This window comes from Lampris incognitus, chromosome 14 (genome assembly GCF_029633865.1).
Source record: "Lampris incognitus isolate fLamInc1 chromosome 14, fLamInc1.hap2, whole genome shotgun sequence".
Classification (NCBI taxonomy): domain Eukaryota; kingdom Metazoa; phylum Chordata; class Actinopteri; order Lampriformes; family Lampridae; genus Lampris; species Lampris incognitus.
This window is the reverse complement of record NC_079224.1, coordinates 25,491,469-25,509,475: the sequence shown is the minus strand read 5'-3', so window position 1 is coordinate 25,509,475 and position 18,007 is coordinate 25,491,469. Positions and strand designations below refer to the sequence as shown.

Sequence of the window (18,007 nt, the reverse complement as noted above, 5' to 3'; positions counted from 1 at the left end):
TCCACAAATGTTTCCAGTTAATGCTGTGTCCTTGGAAAATGATCAGTGGGTCAAATTCATACATAATCTCAAAACACAGAATGCAAGACAACTGGAAGTTCAGATTTGAGCCAATGGTGCATCACTATGTTGCCTGTAGTTTGCCGAACATGCATGAATAAAATAATCCCATCTCTTTGTGTGTGTAATGTGCACCCTGTCTTCAACCTAATTGTGAGGCTGATACCATCAACCCCTACATCAGTACAAGCTTTAGCAATGACAGTATAGATGACGACAATTCTCTAGTTTGGAATTAAAAGGTTTACTCGTGTTGCTTCTTCTCATTCTTGAACATTTAATTTTTTCTACCCTTTTGTGAAGGATGACCTAACTTCACTTTACTAATAACAATCCCATGAAGCCACATGGTAGTCTTTGGTGTCTGTGTTTGTGTGTGTGCGCGCACGTGTGTGCTCATGTTTCCATGCTTGTCGTGCCAATGCAGGCAGGGATACGTCATCGGAAAACTAACCACATCAGAATTGCATCACCAACCGCCACACTGCCCCTAGTAAATGTGCCCTGCTGCCTCTCAAAACTCTCCACCGCGATTTGAAATGCTAGGGGATATTTGAGAAGTTTCTCAGTGCGATGACAAAAGAAGAGGAAATGTCATGCGCTAATCTGAGGGGATCACTAAATAAAATCCTAAATTTGTGCTGACCATTAGAATTTCCATCGACTCTTTAACCCACCACGGTCAAACATCCCACTCCAAAGTCCCCTATACCAGAAGCAGCCTGCAGACAGCAGTTTTAGGGGAATCCTCTAATTTTCATGCTAAGGGGAATTTCAGGGACACTATATAGTCCACATGATAAATACCTTGAACGTTTTGACAAATCCTTGGGTTTTTAGTTATTAAAGAGTAGGTAAATCAGCGTTTTATCTTTAAGAGTTTCTTTAAGTCCTCTGAGACTGAAACTGTAGTTTAGGACTACACAAATAAATTTGACAAGTGTCTACATCTGAACACTAAAAGGGAAACAACCACAATTTTCAACATTCTCTCTCCCTTTCCCTCTTTCTCTGGTTCCGTCACAATCCGTGAAATGCCGTCTTTACATGACATCCGGCAGCATTCACTACAACAGCCATATGTAACGTTATTTACACTTTCTTACACAATGTAGCCCGTTTCTAAGTAGCCCACCCAAGGTAATGTCAAACCAGGAAATAAGGGTTGTTTCGGGGACACACTGAAGACTGCTCAGTAATATGGATTCTAGTCGAGTGTTATTCCTGCAACATACATATATAAACGTTGAAAATCGTGATTGTTTCCCTTTAAGTCATGGTGACATTTGAAATTAAAGTACCTGAGACTGCGAGAGCGGAGCCTGATGGGGGGCGAGGGATGCACCCCATCGTCGTCCGCCACGCTCTCTGTGCTCCGGAAGTGTTTGAACAAGAAGTGGAGGTCATCTTGTGTGGGCTGGAAGGGCAGTTGATGCAACAACTCCTGGGAAGAAGAGGACTAGGAAGGAAGTATAGATGTATATGAGAGTGAGAGAGAGACAGAGAGACAGACAGAGAGAGATGGTGAGTGAAACAAAAAAAAAAAAAAAAAACATGACAATCTAGAGGCATGCGTGGAAACAATCCCTGAATCACCGAGGCCACTCATTTCCTACTTCATCTGCTTTGATAAAACATCTATATCTAATCTCTTGGTTCACATTTTCCTACTTCAGTTTTGTTTTTGTTTTTTTTGCAGTATTAAATGTGCATAACATCCTGTGTTTAAAGGCTTCCTCTTGAAGACAATCACACCACACCACTCTCAGATTCAGTCAGCAGACTCCTAATAGAGAGTCTGCAAAGCTTTGATGTTCCTAAATACATCTGCATTAGACTAGACGTCAGTGAACAAGGATGTAAGCCCATGCTGAGAGCATGGGGTTGTAATAAAGCATCACATCACAAATCCACTTTCATTCTTGAAAGAAAAAAAAGGATTCAGTGAGATTTAGTGTCGTTCTCCTTAAAACAGGACTTCCCCCCCGAGGGAGGCAACAACGTTGCAGTCACGTTGGCCGCGTGTACATTCATCTTATTTTTCCTCTTTCTGTAACCAAATGTGTGACAACGCATCCTGGAATTCATGAGCGACGTCGTCTGCCTGGGATCTCATGTTTCAATGGAAGAAGGGCAAAGCGAGGTGCAGCTCGTCTCGACTAGAGGAAAGACGGCAGAGTAAGGAAGAGGGAAAATGGAGGCAGTGCAAACAAGAGAAACGGGGGCGGACAGAGAGAGAGAGGTTAGAGAGTGAGACAGACAGAGGGGAGTAAGACATACCCTGGGGAGGAAACCGGAGAGGCATCAGCGCCTCTCAGCGAGCCCAGCATAAAGACCTTACTGACAGTGGCCCTGAAAGGAGCATTGTGTCAGACACCCTGACCTCATCGACTCCAAGCCATGTGGTAGGGTGTAGAAAATTATATCCGTGTCAGAGGCCTCTGTGATTGTTTTCACGACGAGTGCATACACAGTTATCAGCCAAGGACTTCAAGAAAAGATTGGAAGATATTCCCCCGCAGCACCCGTCAATACACAGCTGATGGCTGCAGCAAGCTCACCAGACTCACCAGTGCCCTCCAAAAAGGAAGGGCGAGATGGGTAAAGAAATTTCCCATGTCATTAAGTCCCTTTCCCTGATGTCATCTGGAAAAAAAAAAATCATAAGTTTCAACAAAACTTGTGTTATTCTAGAGATTGGCCCAGTGATTCCTGTCCCCCCCCCCCAAGTCAAGGAGGTCAGCACACTGAAAGTTCAAACCATCACAGTGTCATTATGTTGGCTGAACTGATGAAGAGGCGTTGAAAAAAACTGTATCCAGTGAAACAGCAATGATAAATGGGGACAAAACGAAAAGACAACTAACATAGAGGGTCACACACACTGAATTGACCATAGCTCTTAGTTCTTTTACAACAATGTAAGTTAAACTGCCATCATAAAAAATAAAATGAAATAAAAATAAGCTGGTTTATTTTTGCCCCACCAATTGCTCTTTGTGTCGCTGGTTATAGTTCATACCTTGGCTCCTTCGTGAAGATATTAAAAAGTGAAACTACTTTCATATGAGCTCTTCAATTAGCAGCCTTTATTAATGAAAGTCACTGAATTAATAGTTTGAACAAAAAAAATGACCACAGAGACTTCATGCCCACTTTGACCTTTCACCTGCCACTGTGAAAAGCTCAATATGAGTTTGGATTTGATGTCCACCTTCAAACAGCTCTTATAAAACTGAACTGCTGTAGGGAGAGCATGACTGACCAGATCAACATGGGGCATGTTAAATCATTATCATGTCGGACCGTCCAGGTAGTGTAGTGGTCTATTGCCTACCAACACAGGGATCACCAATTGGAATCCCTGTGTTGCCTCCGGCTTGGTCGGGCGTCCCTACAGACACAATTGGCCATGTCTACGGGTGGGAAGCCAGGTATGGGTATGTGTCCTGGTCGCTGCACTAGCACCTCCTCTGGTTGGTCGGGGCGCCTGTTCAGGGGGGCGGGGGAACTGGGGGGAATAGCGTGATCCTCCCACACACTATGTCCCCCTGGCAAAACTCCTCACCATCAAGTGAAAAGAAGTGGTTGCCGACTCCACGTGTATCGGAGGAGGCATGTGGTAGTCAACAACCCTCCCCGGATCGGCAGAAGGGGTGGAGCAGTGACCGGGATGGCTTGGACGAGTGGGGTAATCGGACAGGTACAATTGGGGAGAAAAAAAAAGGGGGGGGAATCATTATCATGTCATGATGTTCAACACAGGAAGTTGCAAGTATTTCGAGATGGAAAAAATTTCTGACTTGTGTTTGGTCACAGACCTCCCCTGTGACAAGCGGCTGTTCATGGAGGTCAGTCAGTTCAACCACTTTAGACTACTCACTAGGCAATAGGGGATTATTCGTTTCGGTCGTATGTGTGTCTGTGTGTGTGGACCTATCAGCCTAAAATCTTTTGTCTACAGTTATTAATGTATGATGAAGAACCTCTCATGCTTGTGGTGATTCAAAAGCTTCAAAAAACTATGTTCTCACTATCGCCACTCCCTCTCTCAAGTCACTGTCTAGCTCGCTTGACCAATGCTGCTTTCGGTCACTGCCCGTCCTGAGTCAACTCTGCGCATGTGTGACTCACATCTACGGTTGATCGGGCAGCAACAGTGTCAAAACATGTATTCAGGTATGAGTCTTGTAAGTAAACGAGAAGTCGATTGTATTTCACAAGTCAGCAAATTATTCACTGCTGATCTCAGCACAGGAGAACTGGAAGAACACTGGATGAACCAAAAATAATAACCTGTCTTTATTTTCCCAGGGTTAGACCAAAATAGTCGCACGGCAAACCTTTTCTTTTTGGAAAGTGCAAGTTAATATTAGACTTGGTCGTATTTTGTGCAAGGGTCCGCTTACTGTAAGAGGCTGTGCATCCACAGACTGAAAGGCAAAATGTTTTTATTAGGTAGATTTTTTTTAGCTTGAGTGCTGCATAAAAAATTTTTTCCCCATATTTCCCGCTCAATCACTTGGGCGCTGCACAAAAGTCTTATAATGCCAGGAAAAACACTATTTTTTCTATCCGTGTGTGCATGTATCTGTCGCTGCTAATCTCGCACACTAATGGGCCTGTCAGCCTAATAATTTTTGTGCAGTTATGACTGTGCGATCAAGGACTTCTCGTGGTTGCAGTGATTCAAACCCTTTGAAAACCTGTTTTGTACTGCAATTGAGTGCTAACTCCTCAGCTGGTTTTTCGCCTAAGTCCGAGCACTGGAGAAGGGGAGATACGTCTGGCGGCGATCTGTACTCTACTGAGTGTACTTTTCCAGTTAAGTTTTTTTTTTTTAATCAATTTTAGTCATCTTTGACAGGACAGTAGCTGTAGATAACAAATATAGGGATACGAGAGAGAGAGAGGGCGAGGCATGTAGCAACATTTTGAAGCCAGATCTGAACATGGATCAACTCCATCATGCCTGAGCCCATGTGGGTGCCATGCGGTTGAGACACCAGGACCTAGAAGATGCAAAATCTCTGATGTTTCTGCGCTGAATGTTGAGCACAGCCGCAGTTCTGCTTCAAGATGAATTCAAAATATGGTGTGTTTGTGGGCAATCTACAACCGTTCATAGTTTGATGCATTTCCTTATGACACCTACTCTGCATGCAACCTTACAGGACTTATAGCTGCTACCTTAGATTTACAAGACGCTGTGGCCCAATGAGCATCTGACTGACTGATACACAGAGTATTACTGACACAAGGAGCTAAATACTCCCATGGCAGTGTTTCTACAGAGGGGTAGAATATTTGATGAGACAGAGAGATGGAGGCCTCACTTGACACTGGGGGGAAGCCTGTATAAGAAACAGAGCATACTTACAGATACTGAAGAGCTGGGTGGGTTGGTGCAGTAGCCAGAGGAGGGAACCGAAGCCACAGACCACCTTCGCCCATCCGCTCTGTTGACAAAATAGCCACAGATGAGACCTTTAAACACCCTGTTGCTTCACTCCAACCTTCCAAACCTGCACAGCGGTCATTACGGTTGATGTTTTCAATACGTTTGCCACCAAAAGCTTGGGACAAATAGATTAAACTTCATAAAAATGCTTGAGAATTCTCATTTTCATATCATTACCTTTCTGTACGGGCCAGCTGGCTAGTGGTTTAGAAAGAATGGGATACAGAGCCATAAAGAGTCACAGAGAGATGGAGACAGATGCAGGGACAGGGAGATGGAGAGACAGAGAAAAACAAACAGTGGTTAACGACTGTGATACTCTGGCCATCATAGTCCCGTTTGTCTGACATGGCTCTTAGGTCACTGGCAAAACGCTCAGCATTTGCCAAACTACTGTCACTTTACAGCACTGTGACCCACAGACACTGACCATTTAATTCATTACACACACACACAAATACACACATATTCTCAAGTAGAGCTGGGCAATACATTGAGATAACGTCAATATGAGACTAGATATTTTCTGGGATTTTGGTTATAGTAATATTGTGGTATAACTTAAATGTTGTCATTCCCTGGTTTTAAAGGCTGAACTGCAATAAGGTGATAAAATTTTCTGAACTTATTAGACCGTTTTAGTTTTGGTTTTAGAGTGAAATGAACAATGAATGCCTTGAAACTCATCGGTCACCATAGCCACATCACTGATGATCACTTCTCAAAATTTTCTGGTATGCAAGTATCTTATGAAAACACTAATAGTCATCCTGAAAATATCATCACCTAAACGGACAGAAGTATTCAGTCAAAAATAGTGATATTTGATTTTGTCGACATCGCACAGCTCTTATCCTCAAGCAGCCTGCCCAGCACCTACAAATTCACAAAACCCATGTGGTAACATATGCCCACACTGCTACCATTTTATTCCTTCGTTTCCTACTTCATATCAACCATTGACCCACACATTTCCAGCCTCTTCGATGCCTCTCATATGGGGAGGAGTCCCACCGAGGAAACGGCCCAATTTCCTTGACAGCTTCAAGAACAGATTCAATCCATTATGACAGGAATTGCTAAATTTTCCCCATGCGTCAGGTTATCACTGGGTAGAGACAAGCTCTTGGGGGCTATGTACAGCTAAATCAGAGGCGACATAATGTAATCGGGAGGTTCCTGCTGTTGGAAACAGTGGGACAGAACCAAGGATTAGTCAGTTTTATTAGATGCGTTCCTCATCTGATTCACATCCAATATCTGTGGCGTCCTTTGTGTGCATTATTAAATTCAACCCCTTACGACCTTTATTGGGCTAGCATATTAAGGTCTCATGGGGCTTAAGAAGATATAGAGTGAGATTAAAAACAAAGCTTTAAATTTTTTTTAAATTTAAACTGAGTTGGAAATTCCTCTCAAATCTAACCTTTCCAGTCGGTAAAGGTCAGATTTGAGTGTTTCCATTGTCAGGACATGACACATCGACACGTGGCATACAAAAGAATGGCAGAGTTGGAGGAATAGTTACAGGGCAGGAAACTTGTGATACTGACACAGATCAGCATTAGAAATACTGGCCTACAGAGACAGAGCTCATCATATGATATCGATGGCTACGCAGATCTGATTCCAATTTTAACATTAGTCCAAAAATGGTCTCCAGCTGGTTCCCCCGCTTCATGTATACCGTCAATTCTACAGAGCAGATACTCAAATGAAGGCATTTCTACCACTGTATCAACCCAGTCTCTTAAGTCTGGGGAACTTTGCACTTTCCTATATCTCAGTTTTACCCGAGCAGGGAGAATAATGACGCCAAGCAAGTTTCCAAATAAAAAATTAAATTAAAAGCGAGGAGGAGTGCCACAACACATACTTAAATGCAACACTGAACAGTGCCGATTTCCCTCACACAGATTATTCATTAGTTACACCAATTCTAAGCAGTCTTGATAGTGTCAAATAATGGACAGTTGGACACCTACCCCAAATGGAAAACTGATCACATCTGAAGGTTAAAGCCAAGCATCCTTTACAGCACTGCATTTGCAAAAGGAAGACATTTTTCTGCACTAAAATGATTTTTGTCTTCCCCTCAGGATGGTTCACAAAGCTCCTTCATTCGAGTAGCAAAAAAAAAAAAAAAATCTGAGTTGTTTGCCAGCATCCCTCAGCTACTACTTGTCTGCCAATTCCATGAGAATGTTTGCATCACAAAATAATTGCACAAACAGCAAAGCTATATGGCCTGTGAATAACAAATAGACCCAGTGGAGCTCTCAAACTGCAGTCACAGCATCTGTCCCTGCACTGGCAGCTTAAAAAGCCTCAATAATTTTAGATGAGTCATGCAGGCTTGTGCCAAGCAAATTCTTCCAAGAGATAATGCTCCCTCCATCTCTGAGGCTTATGGTGTGTTGGACTGTGCTATGCAGCAACATACAATATTAACAATCAAAGATATTGGAATTTAGCAGGAAATTCAAAAAAGACTATTTTCAGTGGAAAAGAAAAACACCCCATAAACTGCACAATATTAAACCTTGAAACTTTCACTTATGGCTATACTGTTCTTTCAAAATGACTTTTTTTTTCCAGAATCACATTGTGAATAAAATCAACCCATTGTTCAAAGAAGTAAAAAAAAATAAAAATAAATAAACTGAGCAAAGCTGTTTAGATGAATTACCAGTAAGGCTGAACAATATACCATTTCAACATCGACGTTGCATTATACATTGCAAATGATGCAATGTAAGGTAAATTGGGCCTGCCAGTTACACAACGTTAAAACTTTTTTTTCTTTTTCTTTTTTACTGTTTGATAGAAAACGGAGCACTAGTAAGGTTCACACTTTGTGACTAAGACTGAGGAGAAAAAGTCTCGCCCATCTGATAAATATCATAATTTAGTCTGATTTAATGGTCTCTTGGTTACTGATCTTGCACACATGTTCCGTGTGCACACCGTATGACCAGTCACAATCGTTCTCATTAAGGGCAATCTCCTGAATCCTTTCTAGACACCACCCTTCCTTCACTCATTCAAAGAAAAGCCTCCCTCTTTAAGGGTAAGAAAAGTGAACTATAAACATTATGTTGATCATGGACTTGCCTGGATGTGATGGGTATTAACTGAATACAATGCTGTCATGCTTGAGTCAACCAGAGTATTGAGCATCACCTTCCCCCTCTAAAATAACCCTAACCTTTGCTAGAGATAAATCCTTTCCAAATGAAGCTACTGAAGTTAAAAGCAGCATATATTTTGTGAATTTATGCACGGTTTCTTCTTTTACATTGCCAAGAACAAAAAATATTGCAGTGTCATTTTTTCCCTATGTAGTTCAGCCCCAATACCCAGTTTTGTGAACGCAACAGGACAATGTTTACCGCCACTGAACAAGGATGCTGGGTCCCAACTAGTGTCCCTCTTAAGCCCAGAGCCTATACACGAATCTAAGAAACTTGATGAGATTAGAGGGTAAGCTCAGTGCAGTTTTTCCACCATCCCAGTAGCCCAGAATAATCACTGTGCATACCCACTTCCTGCCTTAATTGGCTTGACAAATGCCAAGATCTGTGTCCAGCAAATGGCCCTGGGGCCTTTTTAGCTGGTTGGACTTGCTTAAAATTGCCTCGCATCCACTACAGGGCCGGGCCAAGGCTTACTCATTATCTGTGCCACTGTAAAACTCACTTTCTGAGATTCTCTGTGTATTGTTACCAAATGATATTATTTACAATCCAATGTGTAGCATTAAATAAGCAAACGATAATCTCGATACTCTGTAACAGTTTTTGGTAAACTTAAGCTATCGAGCTATGCTCTTGTCAATGAAACAAGAAAATCACAAATGAGGAAGCTTAAGATTCCAGTTCTCTCTTTGCCGATACTTTTGAGAAATTAGATTATAACCAACCTCAATATTAATACAGATTTAAGATGTAACTAACCAGCTCCTCGATAGATAAGGCATGACTTTTTATACAGCTTTGCATTTCAATCTTATTCCTCTGTTGTTTTGGGAATGCACAACTTGCACACATTTTCAGGTATAGGAGAATGCAGTGCTGTGCTTGAGTTAATGGGAAGCGAGTACATCCTAAATAAAAAGAAACAAAACTGAAGCCAAACATTCAGCATTCAATTTCGTTCTTACCTGCGGGCGAACTGGAAGTTGGCAGAGGAGCTGGTAGAGACATTTCTGGGGCTCTCCGAAGGGCTGCTGCCAGCTGGCGGAGCACACAATAGATCACAAACAGTCAGAGGTTGAAAGCAAGTAGAAATTAAAAAAAAAATCATATGCACAACACTCTGCTTGGTATTTGCTTGTTATGTAGGCCAAACTATTAGTATGCTTTAGTTAATCTGGTGTGTTTTGTTTTCACCTCACAGTTAAAACTTGTTGGAAATATTATGTTGAATTGTCCATCTCTGTCATCACCATTTTTTGCCAGATTCAATAACTAATAAGCCCCTGGGTGACACTTAATCAGAGCAAGCAACACTTAATGCTGAAATCACCCTCAAACGTATGGTTGGCCATTTATGTCAAGTCAAGTCAAGTCAGAATTTATGTCATGCTTGTGTCCTTAAAAAAAGGGCTGACTTATCTGGATGGACCTATTCAAAATAGTCCATCTGTCAATTCCCAGGTCACTATGTCAAAGGGGTATCTGAAATGTGCAAAAGTGGGTTTAATGTGGGTAGGAACACAAATATAGAAATAAACAGGATAGATAAGGGTACGGGTGGCCTCAGCAGAAGTGTTTTAAAGCCTAGTTGAAAAAATTGCTTCGGAGAGGAATACAAGTGTTGAATCTCCCTTTCACTATGGGCACGTTATACTCAACAGCATTGACAACTCAATGACCATACCAGACACAGCATAGTGTTAGTCTTGTGAAATAAAGCTTTTAAGTAAGATCCCAGGCTCAAGATAGACGTATGAAACAAGTCTCTTAAAGTCAGCTGCCATCCAAAAAAAGAAAAAAAATACACAACACTCCTTGTGGTTTGTTGTACAGGTGTGTCAGCGCGTATTGAACCTTGAGTCTGATTGCCAACTGTTTCACACGTTCAACACATAGCTGAAAATAACATACCAGTACCTGTGGCGAGGGGGAGAGGAGACAACGGTCGAGAAAGCGTTGGCGAGGGAGTTCCAACCGCCAGACTCCTCCTTTTGTTGTTTCGGGAGCTGGGGGGGGCAAAAAAATGTACATGTTTATTTATGCAATATTATCAGAAAAACAAACATTATACATGGGGACTAGGAAGAAGTGTATTATTTTTTGTTTACAGCTTGTTGGCATGCCTTGATTGGTGGACTATGATCACATGCAGCCAATTAAAGGTAAAATGTGGTCAAACGTATAAACTCTGTGATCATTATAAGGCATTTACAGATATAAACATTTGCATACAAACATACTCAAATATAGATTATTATACAGAGCAGAGCCTGCAGGCCTCTTTTCCCCCTGGTGCTTGAAGCGTAAACAAGGCTTCATTTACGGTGGAATTGGCATTCTTTTTCAGTTTGTTTTTGCATCTCCCAACAGGCTGATCTGATCCCATCATGCTCCGTGTTAGTGATGTTTGTCCTGGCTATGATATTGATGCTTCCTCTCTCTGGCAGTGCCCTACCATAATTGAGGAGCTCAGAGTACAACTGAATCTGACGTTTCTGGGTCGACGCTGATGTAAATTCACGTAGTACACGAGCCCCAAAACCAAAAACACCCAAAACTTGCCGTCTGCACAGTAACAGATAGAAGAGAGGGCCAATAGGCGCTTGAGTGACGACTGGAATCATTAAGGGTGCACTTACAAAACACAAATTTAAACATGCCATTTTGTCCCCCCCCAAAAAACCCAAAATAAAATAAACAGCCACCTATTTCTCCACGTGAAACAGCCGTCAGGGCAAAATCGCATCAAAATTCACTGTATGCAGCAGCACCATGTGATAGTGTTATCACCACTTAGCAGATATGGCTAGTCATGTTTCAGAAGAACAACAGTGGTTTGTAGGGACTTACACACAGCCATGTGGTGTAATGAATACTGGCCAGTGAGAGGCAAGCCTGTACGTTCTCTTCTGCTAACAGTGAACCCATTAATTCACTTAATTCCATTAAAAATCATTAAGTTCGAATGACTAATACGGTCACAGAGTTGGAAGAACCCTGGAGATGACACATAACCCTATTCCATACATTAAGGCGGGGGTAATGGACAGTTTCATCCGTCAAATCGATATTGTATAGGATTTCAATGGGCGTCAATATAGGCCTTAACCACATCACGTTTTCGAGACTTTCTCTAGGATTAACCATGTGTGAATCAACAAAAGGCTAATTTTTTTTTTTTTTTAAAGTTGATCTTCATCAGGTTGCTGAATTTATACCCCAAATGCAACGTGAACGCATCAGGCTGCCTCCACAACAGTAGACGCAGTCTTCTACAATGGCCACGTTTCTCTCGGAAACAAAAAACTAGGGCGGATGTAACCGTCACATACAGTGGTTCATAACAGAAATCCCAAAGGCAGATCACCCTGAACAATATAAATATGATCAACATAGTCTTTTTTACGGGGTTTGCGCTGCTATGAAAGAAACATCTAAGCAGAAACCTTCAATTATTTGCCGTTTGTCACGAAACGGTAGGGCCATTAAAGGAGGGACAAGTGAGGGAAGTAAGGGAGTTGATGACAATTAAAGACAAACCGGGTTAAGATCACGGCGGTTCATTCGAGAATATTTCATTCTTTAAAAAAGAAAAGAAAAGAAAAGAAAAAGACAATTTTGTCGTTTTTTACCTTTTTGACCTTTTCATCATGGCCCCAGTCACAAAACTGGTTTTGTAGCTCGGCAAGACCGTCCAATAGTAATTTTGGTCAGACATGATGGAGACCGATAATTCAGAAGTATGAATTGAGTCTATCTTTTAGAGTCTCGGGATCATTTTAAAACAACTGTTCTTTTCGTAGTTTGAGTTATTGCCGATCGTCCAGTACGCGGTGTCCGAAACCAGAGACTCCATACGGGGCTGGCAAAGTCTGACCCCATATCCATGAGCGATCAGTTAAGCAGTCAGCCGCTAGCGTCGTCATCTTCGCTCCGTCTTGTTTTGTCTGTTGTGAATTTAAAAAAAATGTCGGGATAGTCCGTCTTCCGCTGGATCTATCTCCTGGAAAACACAGAAAAGTGGTGCAAAGTTTCGAGCAACAGCGCCGCGCAACCGCGTCAGCTGCACCTCGGAGAGAGGAGGGGCCACCGTTGCGCCGCTGTGCTGTTGGATTTCGTATCCCCAACATGAAATGTACCCCGTGTAATCCATGGCGTCGCGACAATGAACGCACATTCAATGAACATATAGTCTATTAAAGCAGACCTTGATTATGGCATCTCTACTTCACGTAAGGGATAAAAGCAAAATGTAGTTTTATTGTTTGTGTTTTATTTAACTATTTCTGAATCATCGACGCAGTTTTGCAAACAAAGCTAGCAAACCCTTAAACGCAAGGGTTTTTCCGTTTGCGTTCCACCTGATTTCGGTATGCTAGTACCTTGTAAAATCATGTTGGCAATATTTGAAATAGAATAAAATGACGTGTGAAAAATCCTAATCTAAAAAAAATTGGTATATAAAATAATAATAATAATGTTACCTATATATCCGGATGTATGGATTATATGGGAAACATATTCGTTGGGGGTACAAAATATGACAACACACCACAGAGGGAGGAAGTTGTCAGTCGGGGATTTTGTCAGAGTGAGAAGATCTTTACTTAAAAAAAATCTTTTTTTTTAAAGTATGCCTTAATACGATGCCTTAATTTGTTCTGTTTTTGTCTCAATGTTTATTGAATATTTGTTATTGTAATACTCGTTTCTTCAATAAAGAGACGGGGGGGGGTCATCTTTGAAATTGAATTTAATTCTAATTGGAATTTGTATTAAATTTTTAATAGGAATCTAATCAATAATTAACGACATAATGTTTCTGTGATAAACACTTGCATAGACTGCTGAACCCTTAGCTGGCAACTAGTCAGAATTTCCACTTTACATGCAATGTATTGGTGTGTAAACTAAGATACAGAAAAAATACAATTAAGAGAAATATTCAATATTTTGATTAGCCAAAGGTATGGGTAACCTCCGATGTCTGCAGAACATAGTCCACTACAACACAAGCTTTAACGTGGTAAGAATGAAAACGTTCCCTTTGTTTTGTCTTATTAACCTTATTCAGCATGGGACAAAAATCTTTATGTGACCAACAAGACCATGTTGAACTCCCTCTTTGCATGATGACCAAACATCAATAAGTCATTGATAGGACTTACGATTAGTATGGCCCTTCCTGTTTTCCTCTCACACATAATGAATGAAACTGATGGAAGGCCTAAAACAACACCGAGTCGATGCTGAGGGTGATTTCCTCCTGACCGGGACACCCCCTGCTCAAGGAGAAAAGCATCAGGAAGGCTCATCGATGCCATGTTACGCCCCTATTGACCAGGTTTGACACAAACTACTGCTAACTGTGACAACTAAAATTGATTATCTAATAATTAGTCATACTGTTCAAGCACGGATGGTACATTTATTTGTGGGAAAGAGGAAAAATAAACTCGTTGTTGCAAAACCATCTTAGAAAAACAATCGAATAGACAGAGAGGTCTCACTTGGTCAGCTACACCTCACCTCCACCCCCAAGAAAACGCATGCTCTTGTGTACTTCAAAACGTCATCTTTACTTTAACAGAGAGTCAGTCAGATTTTCATCAGACAAAAAACAACAGATCATACTGTTTATGTATATTCACCAGGATATTCACATGTCCTTAGCAGACGGACTTCACGACTCCACTGGTGGTATCAAGTCAGAGCATATTGCAAACGGCTTCTCGGCAAAGCTCTTGTAAAACCTGTCAAAGCAGTGAAATGGCACTGTCCTCACAAACACCTTCAGTATGTCTTCCCTCTTGTGAAATTGCCAAGCAAACGTCCGCTGCTGTGATGAACTGCCAGTGTGTAATGGAGCCTTCGAGTGACAAACAACACCTGCTTGGTCTGGTGCCACGATAGAGCAACACGGGTTGATGGGGTGGGTGGGTGGGGTCGGGGGGTTGGAAAGACAAAACAAAAAAGGTGACAGAGAGAGTCAGCGGTGATACTATTACTTACATGTTTCCCCTGCGTGGAAGACTCAGCTCTTTCTGGAGTGGAGGAATAAAAAAAAAAAAGATTTCATTAAGCAGAATATGGCAGCCACACTGTTTACATGGCAACGACAGCAATGCTGATATGCAGATATCAACCACCGTCCCCGTATGAGCTGAAAGGCGGGTTCAGTGTTCAACAAAAGGAATAATTTCCACATCATTATATTTTACTTGCTGGGGAACAGCGGGTTTGTATTTTTCATAATGTTGTCCTAGATTTCTGTGATAATGACAATACAAGCACAGATAGAGGCCGTCTCTTCAAAGTAACAAGGACGTTCAACATTTTGCTTTCCTAACAGGCCCTTAAATGGATGAGACGCAAGGACATACAGCAGAAAAGGCTTCAATATTTTGGACAGATATAACAATGTCTTCTCTTTTCCTCAGTGATCATTTGCTTTTCCATTGCTCCCTCCCTCTTTAATTCCTTCCTTCCTTCCTTCCGTCCTCTGCCGTGTAAAGATCATTTGCTACAGTATGTCCTAGTTTTCTGTGTGCCAACTGGGTCTTCTAATTCATCGGCATTTAGTGCTATGGCTGTGCGCTGGGATAGAAATCACTAGCCCACAGTTACAGCTATTCAGCCCAAGTAATGTATGTGCAAATCTGTTATGCTAATCAGAATTTGAAGCAGTCTTTGGTGGGAATCCATAGATAACAGCAGTAAACACAATGTGTACATGGATATACATATACTAAAGATGCGTGTGTGTGTGTGTGTGTGTGTGTGTGTGTGTGTGTGTGTGTGTGTGTGTGTGTGTGTGTGTGTGAAAAGGGTTTAAGGTGGTATTACACTTGTGGTAAAAATGAAATTTAGCTGGTTTATACAAGCAAAAAGGACAAGATTGCGGAAAAATTGGCTGGGGCTGTCCATATACCACGCGGAGGCTTGCTGGCTGAACTATTCAGATCCTTTGCACGCAAGCCCCCCAGCATGTTATCATATGAAGTTGGTCTTAAAATATCATGTTTTGCTTGGAGGGGTGTCATGGTGGCTCAGTAGTAAGCACTGTCGCATCTCAGTAAGGGGTGCCTGGGTTCACATCATTGTGTGGGTTCCCCTCAGTGCCTTCATTAAATCCAAAAACATGCAGGTTAACTGAACTGGAATCTCTAAATTGCTCATGTGTGTGAATTATTGTTTGTGGACCCTGTGAAAGGCTGATAACCTGTCCAGCGTGTCTTTCTGCCTTCTACCCAATGACTGCTGGGATAGACCCCAGCCCACCACGGCCCTGAGTTGGAAGGATGGATGTTTTGTTTTTGCGAATGCTTCTCCAATTCCTTTGCCAGAAGACTGCCTCTGTTTACATCCCAACCCAATGTCTTTGGGCGAAACTTCAAACCTATTCATTTTGAGGTTATAAATATCTTCCAGAGACTACCAGTAAGCAAACGCTTCTGACCTTCCTGTTGGAAGCTGCAGCACAACCGACCTTTAAAGAGAAGAGCTTGTGCTCCATATCATTTAAAAGGCTATCTGCACGGACTTCATCAAACCAGTTCAAATGCATGCACTTTTCAGACAAACACTCCATCTCAAAAACAGTGATGATGGGATGAATTTCTCCGAGTCGAAACCCCATTCAAGATGGTTTTAGGGTGCCGAGCATGGGAATAAACGTAGAGGTGCAATGCTGATTGGAATTGGTAACCAAAGATTTGCTTGCATGATTTGTTAGAAAAAAAATCAACAAGGCAATTGAAGGGCTGCTTAATGTCTCATCATGCCATATGAATACATCTTAATATGGAATGTTAATCAAGGGACATAACGCTATGTCGTGCCTTGGTCATGATGCTGTAGCTGAGTCATTTTACCATTAAATCCATCATCAACATAATCACACGTCTGTCCTTTGTTTGGAAAGAGTAAAGCACTCACTATAATTAAATGGAGACATGTAGTCGTGTAAATCCATCCTCACCTGTTTTATAATGGACCCCAAGAAGAGATGGGGAAGCGCTTCCAGCGCATAATCTATATCAAAGGTGCAAATTAGTGTGCATGCAACACCAGCTCATTCTGGACATCGCTTCATAGCAAATATGATACACATATGATGAGTAAAAAGGATGTTTCTATGCGGGACTCACGCTCTCACCGCCTCTGGGCACGTCAGTGATAACGTTTTGATGCATTTTGCAGGTGAGTGAATTGCATTTGTCAAAGGCATTACATGTCTCAGTTGCAATAGTGTGTAGCCTATTCATGTTTTATGCTCGCCTACTCAAATGCTTGGACAGCATTCACGGTGAGAATGACTATTACCGACAGTAATGGTCATGTCACACATGACTAACTAATGTCACACAATCCAACACAATGCAATCAGCGGAATCGAGTAACATTATTTAGTTGCGATGTGAATGGAAAATAAAATCTAACGGGTCCCTCGAGTCTGCTGCATCCGAGGCAAAACCTTGGGCTGTATCAGACAAGATACCGTTTGCAACGGTTACATAGGCGGCTGATCGCTGCAACTGCATTGTTCTCAACGGACCACATTCACCCGGCAGCCTGGAAGAAGGAAAACGACACCAAAGACACGTGTTTTCATTGAAATCTCTATTTCCGACGTCTGTCTCGGGCAAGTGCCATTTACCTGCAGACCCCGGCGTCTCAGAATGTTCGGCTCGTCCATCGCTGCAGACAAATGATACACTTCCCTTCGCTCGGCTCGGCTCGGCTCAGCCCATCGTGTGCTTTGACGTCCCCGAAACGCACGGGATACTGTACATAACGCCGCCGCAGTCTGCACAGCTCCGCCGCCTTCTCGCTGCTATCCTTTACTCTCCCCCAAGTGGCGGCCGCTCGGTTTGACCGCCTGTAGCGGTGTGGTGGGAGGGGGGGGGCACATATGGCCGACTTCATTTGCAATTCGGGAAACACGTGTTGGTGAGTGTTTTGAACTTGGAGAGGTCATCCCACTCAGCGGTTTAAGAACAGTGAAGGATTTTCCCTGACGTACCGTGCACGCCACTGCAAAGCCCAATGGTTCAGTTTAGAGAGAGGGTTAAGTTAACCCTGCTCACGTTAGTAGGAGCTCACTGGTCTGTTTCGATCGGTGCAACTGAAGCCTGTTGGCAGATTTTCAGTTGGACAATTCATGTTTTATGCATGAAGTTTATAAAGCGCATTTGGCTGTATTGATTAGCATCACAAAGGACAATGTCATCAGCAGATTCTGTCAGAATGAGTAACTTTGTTGTGATCACACTTACTGAAGTTCCAT

General features: G+C 42.2%; 1 protein-coding gene and 1 long non-coding RNA gene across 2 annotated transcripts in view; both read right to left on the bottom strand.

Annotated features, from left to right (window-relative positions):
* mast3a (microtubule associated serine/threonine kinase 3a) overlaps positions 1-12,761 on the bottom strand; it is a 45,598-nt gene extending 32,837 nt beyond the window's left edge. Inside the window, exons 1-6 of the mRNA XM_056293741.1 lie at positions 12,351-12,761; positions 10,636-10,724; positions 9,684-9,756; positions 5,699-5,719; positions 5,441-5,519; positions 1,362-1,519 (exon numbers count right to left, since the gene is read on the bottom strand). Coding sequence (XP_056149716.1) covers positions 1,362-1,519; positions 5,441-5,519; positions 5,699-5,719; positions 9,684-9,756; positions 10,636-10,724; positions 12,351-12,436 — 506 coding nt within the window. The 5' untranslated portion in view covers positions 12,437-12,761. The remainder of the gene's footprint in view (positions 1-1,361; positions 1,520-5,440; positions 5,520-5,698; positions 5,720-9,683; positions 9,757-10,635; positions 10,725-12,350) is intronic.
* A 1,662-nt stretch (positions 12,762-14,423) lies between these two features.
* Positions 14,424-17,389, bottom strand: LOC130124282 (uncharacterized). The gene is made up of 3 exons (XR_008811363.1): positions 17,378-17,389; positions 14,731-14,762; positions 14,424-14,587 (listed from the first exon to the last, which is right to left on the bottom strand). It is a non-coding gene; the product is annotated as an uncharacterized LOC130124282 (long non-coding RNA).
* Between the last annotated feature and the right edge of the window lie 618 nt (positions 17,390-18,007).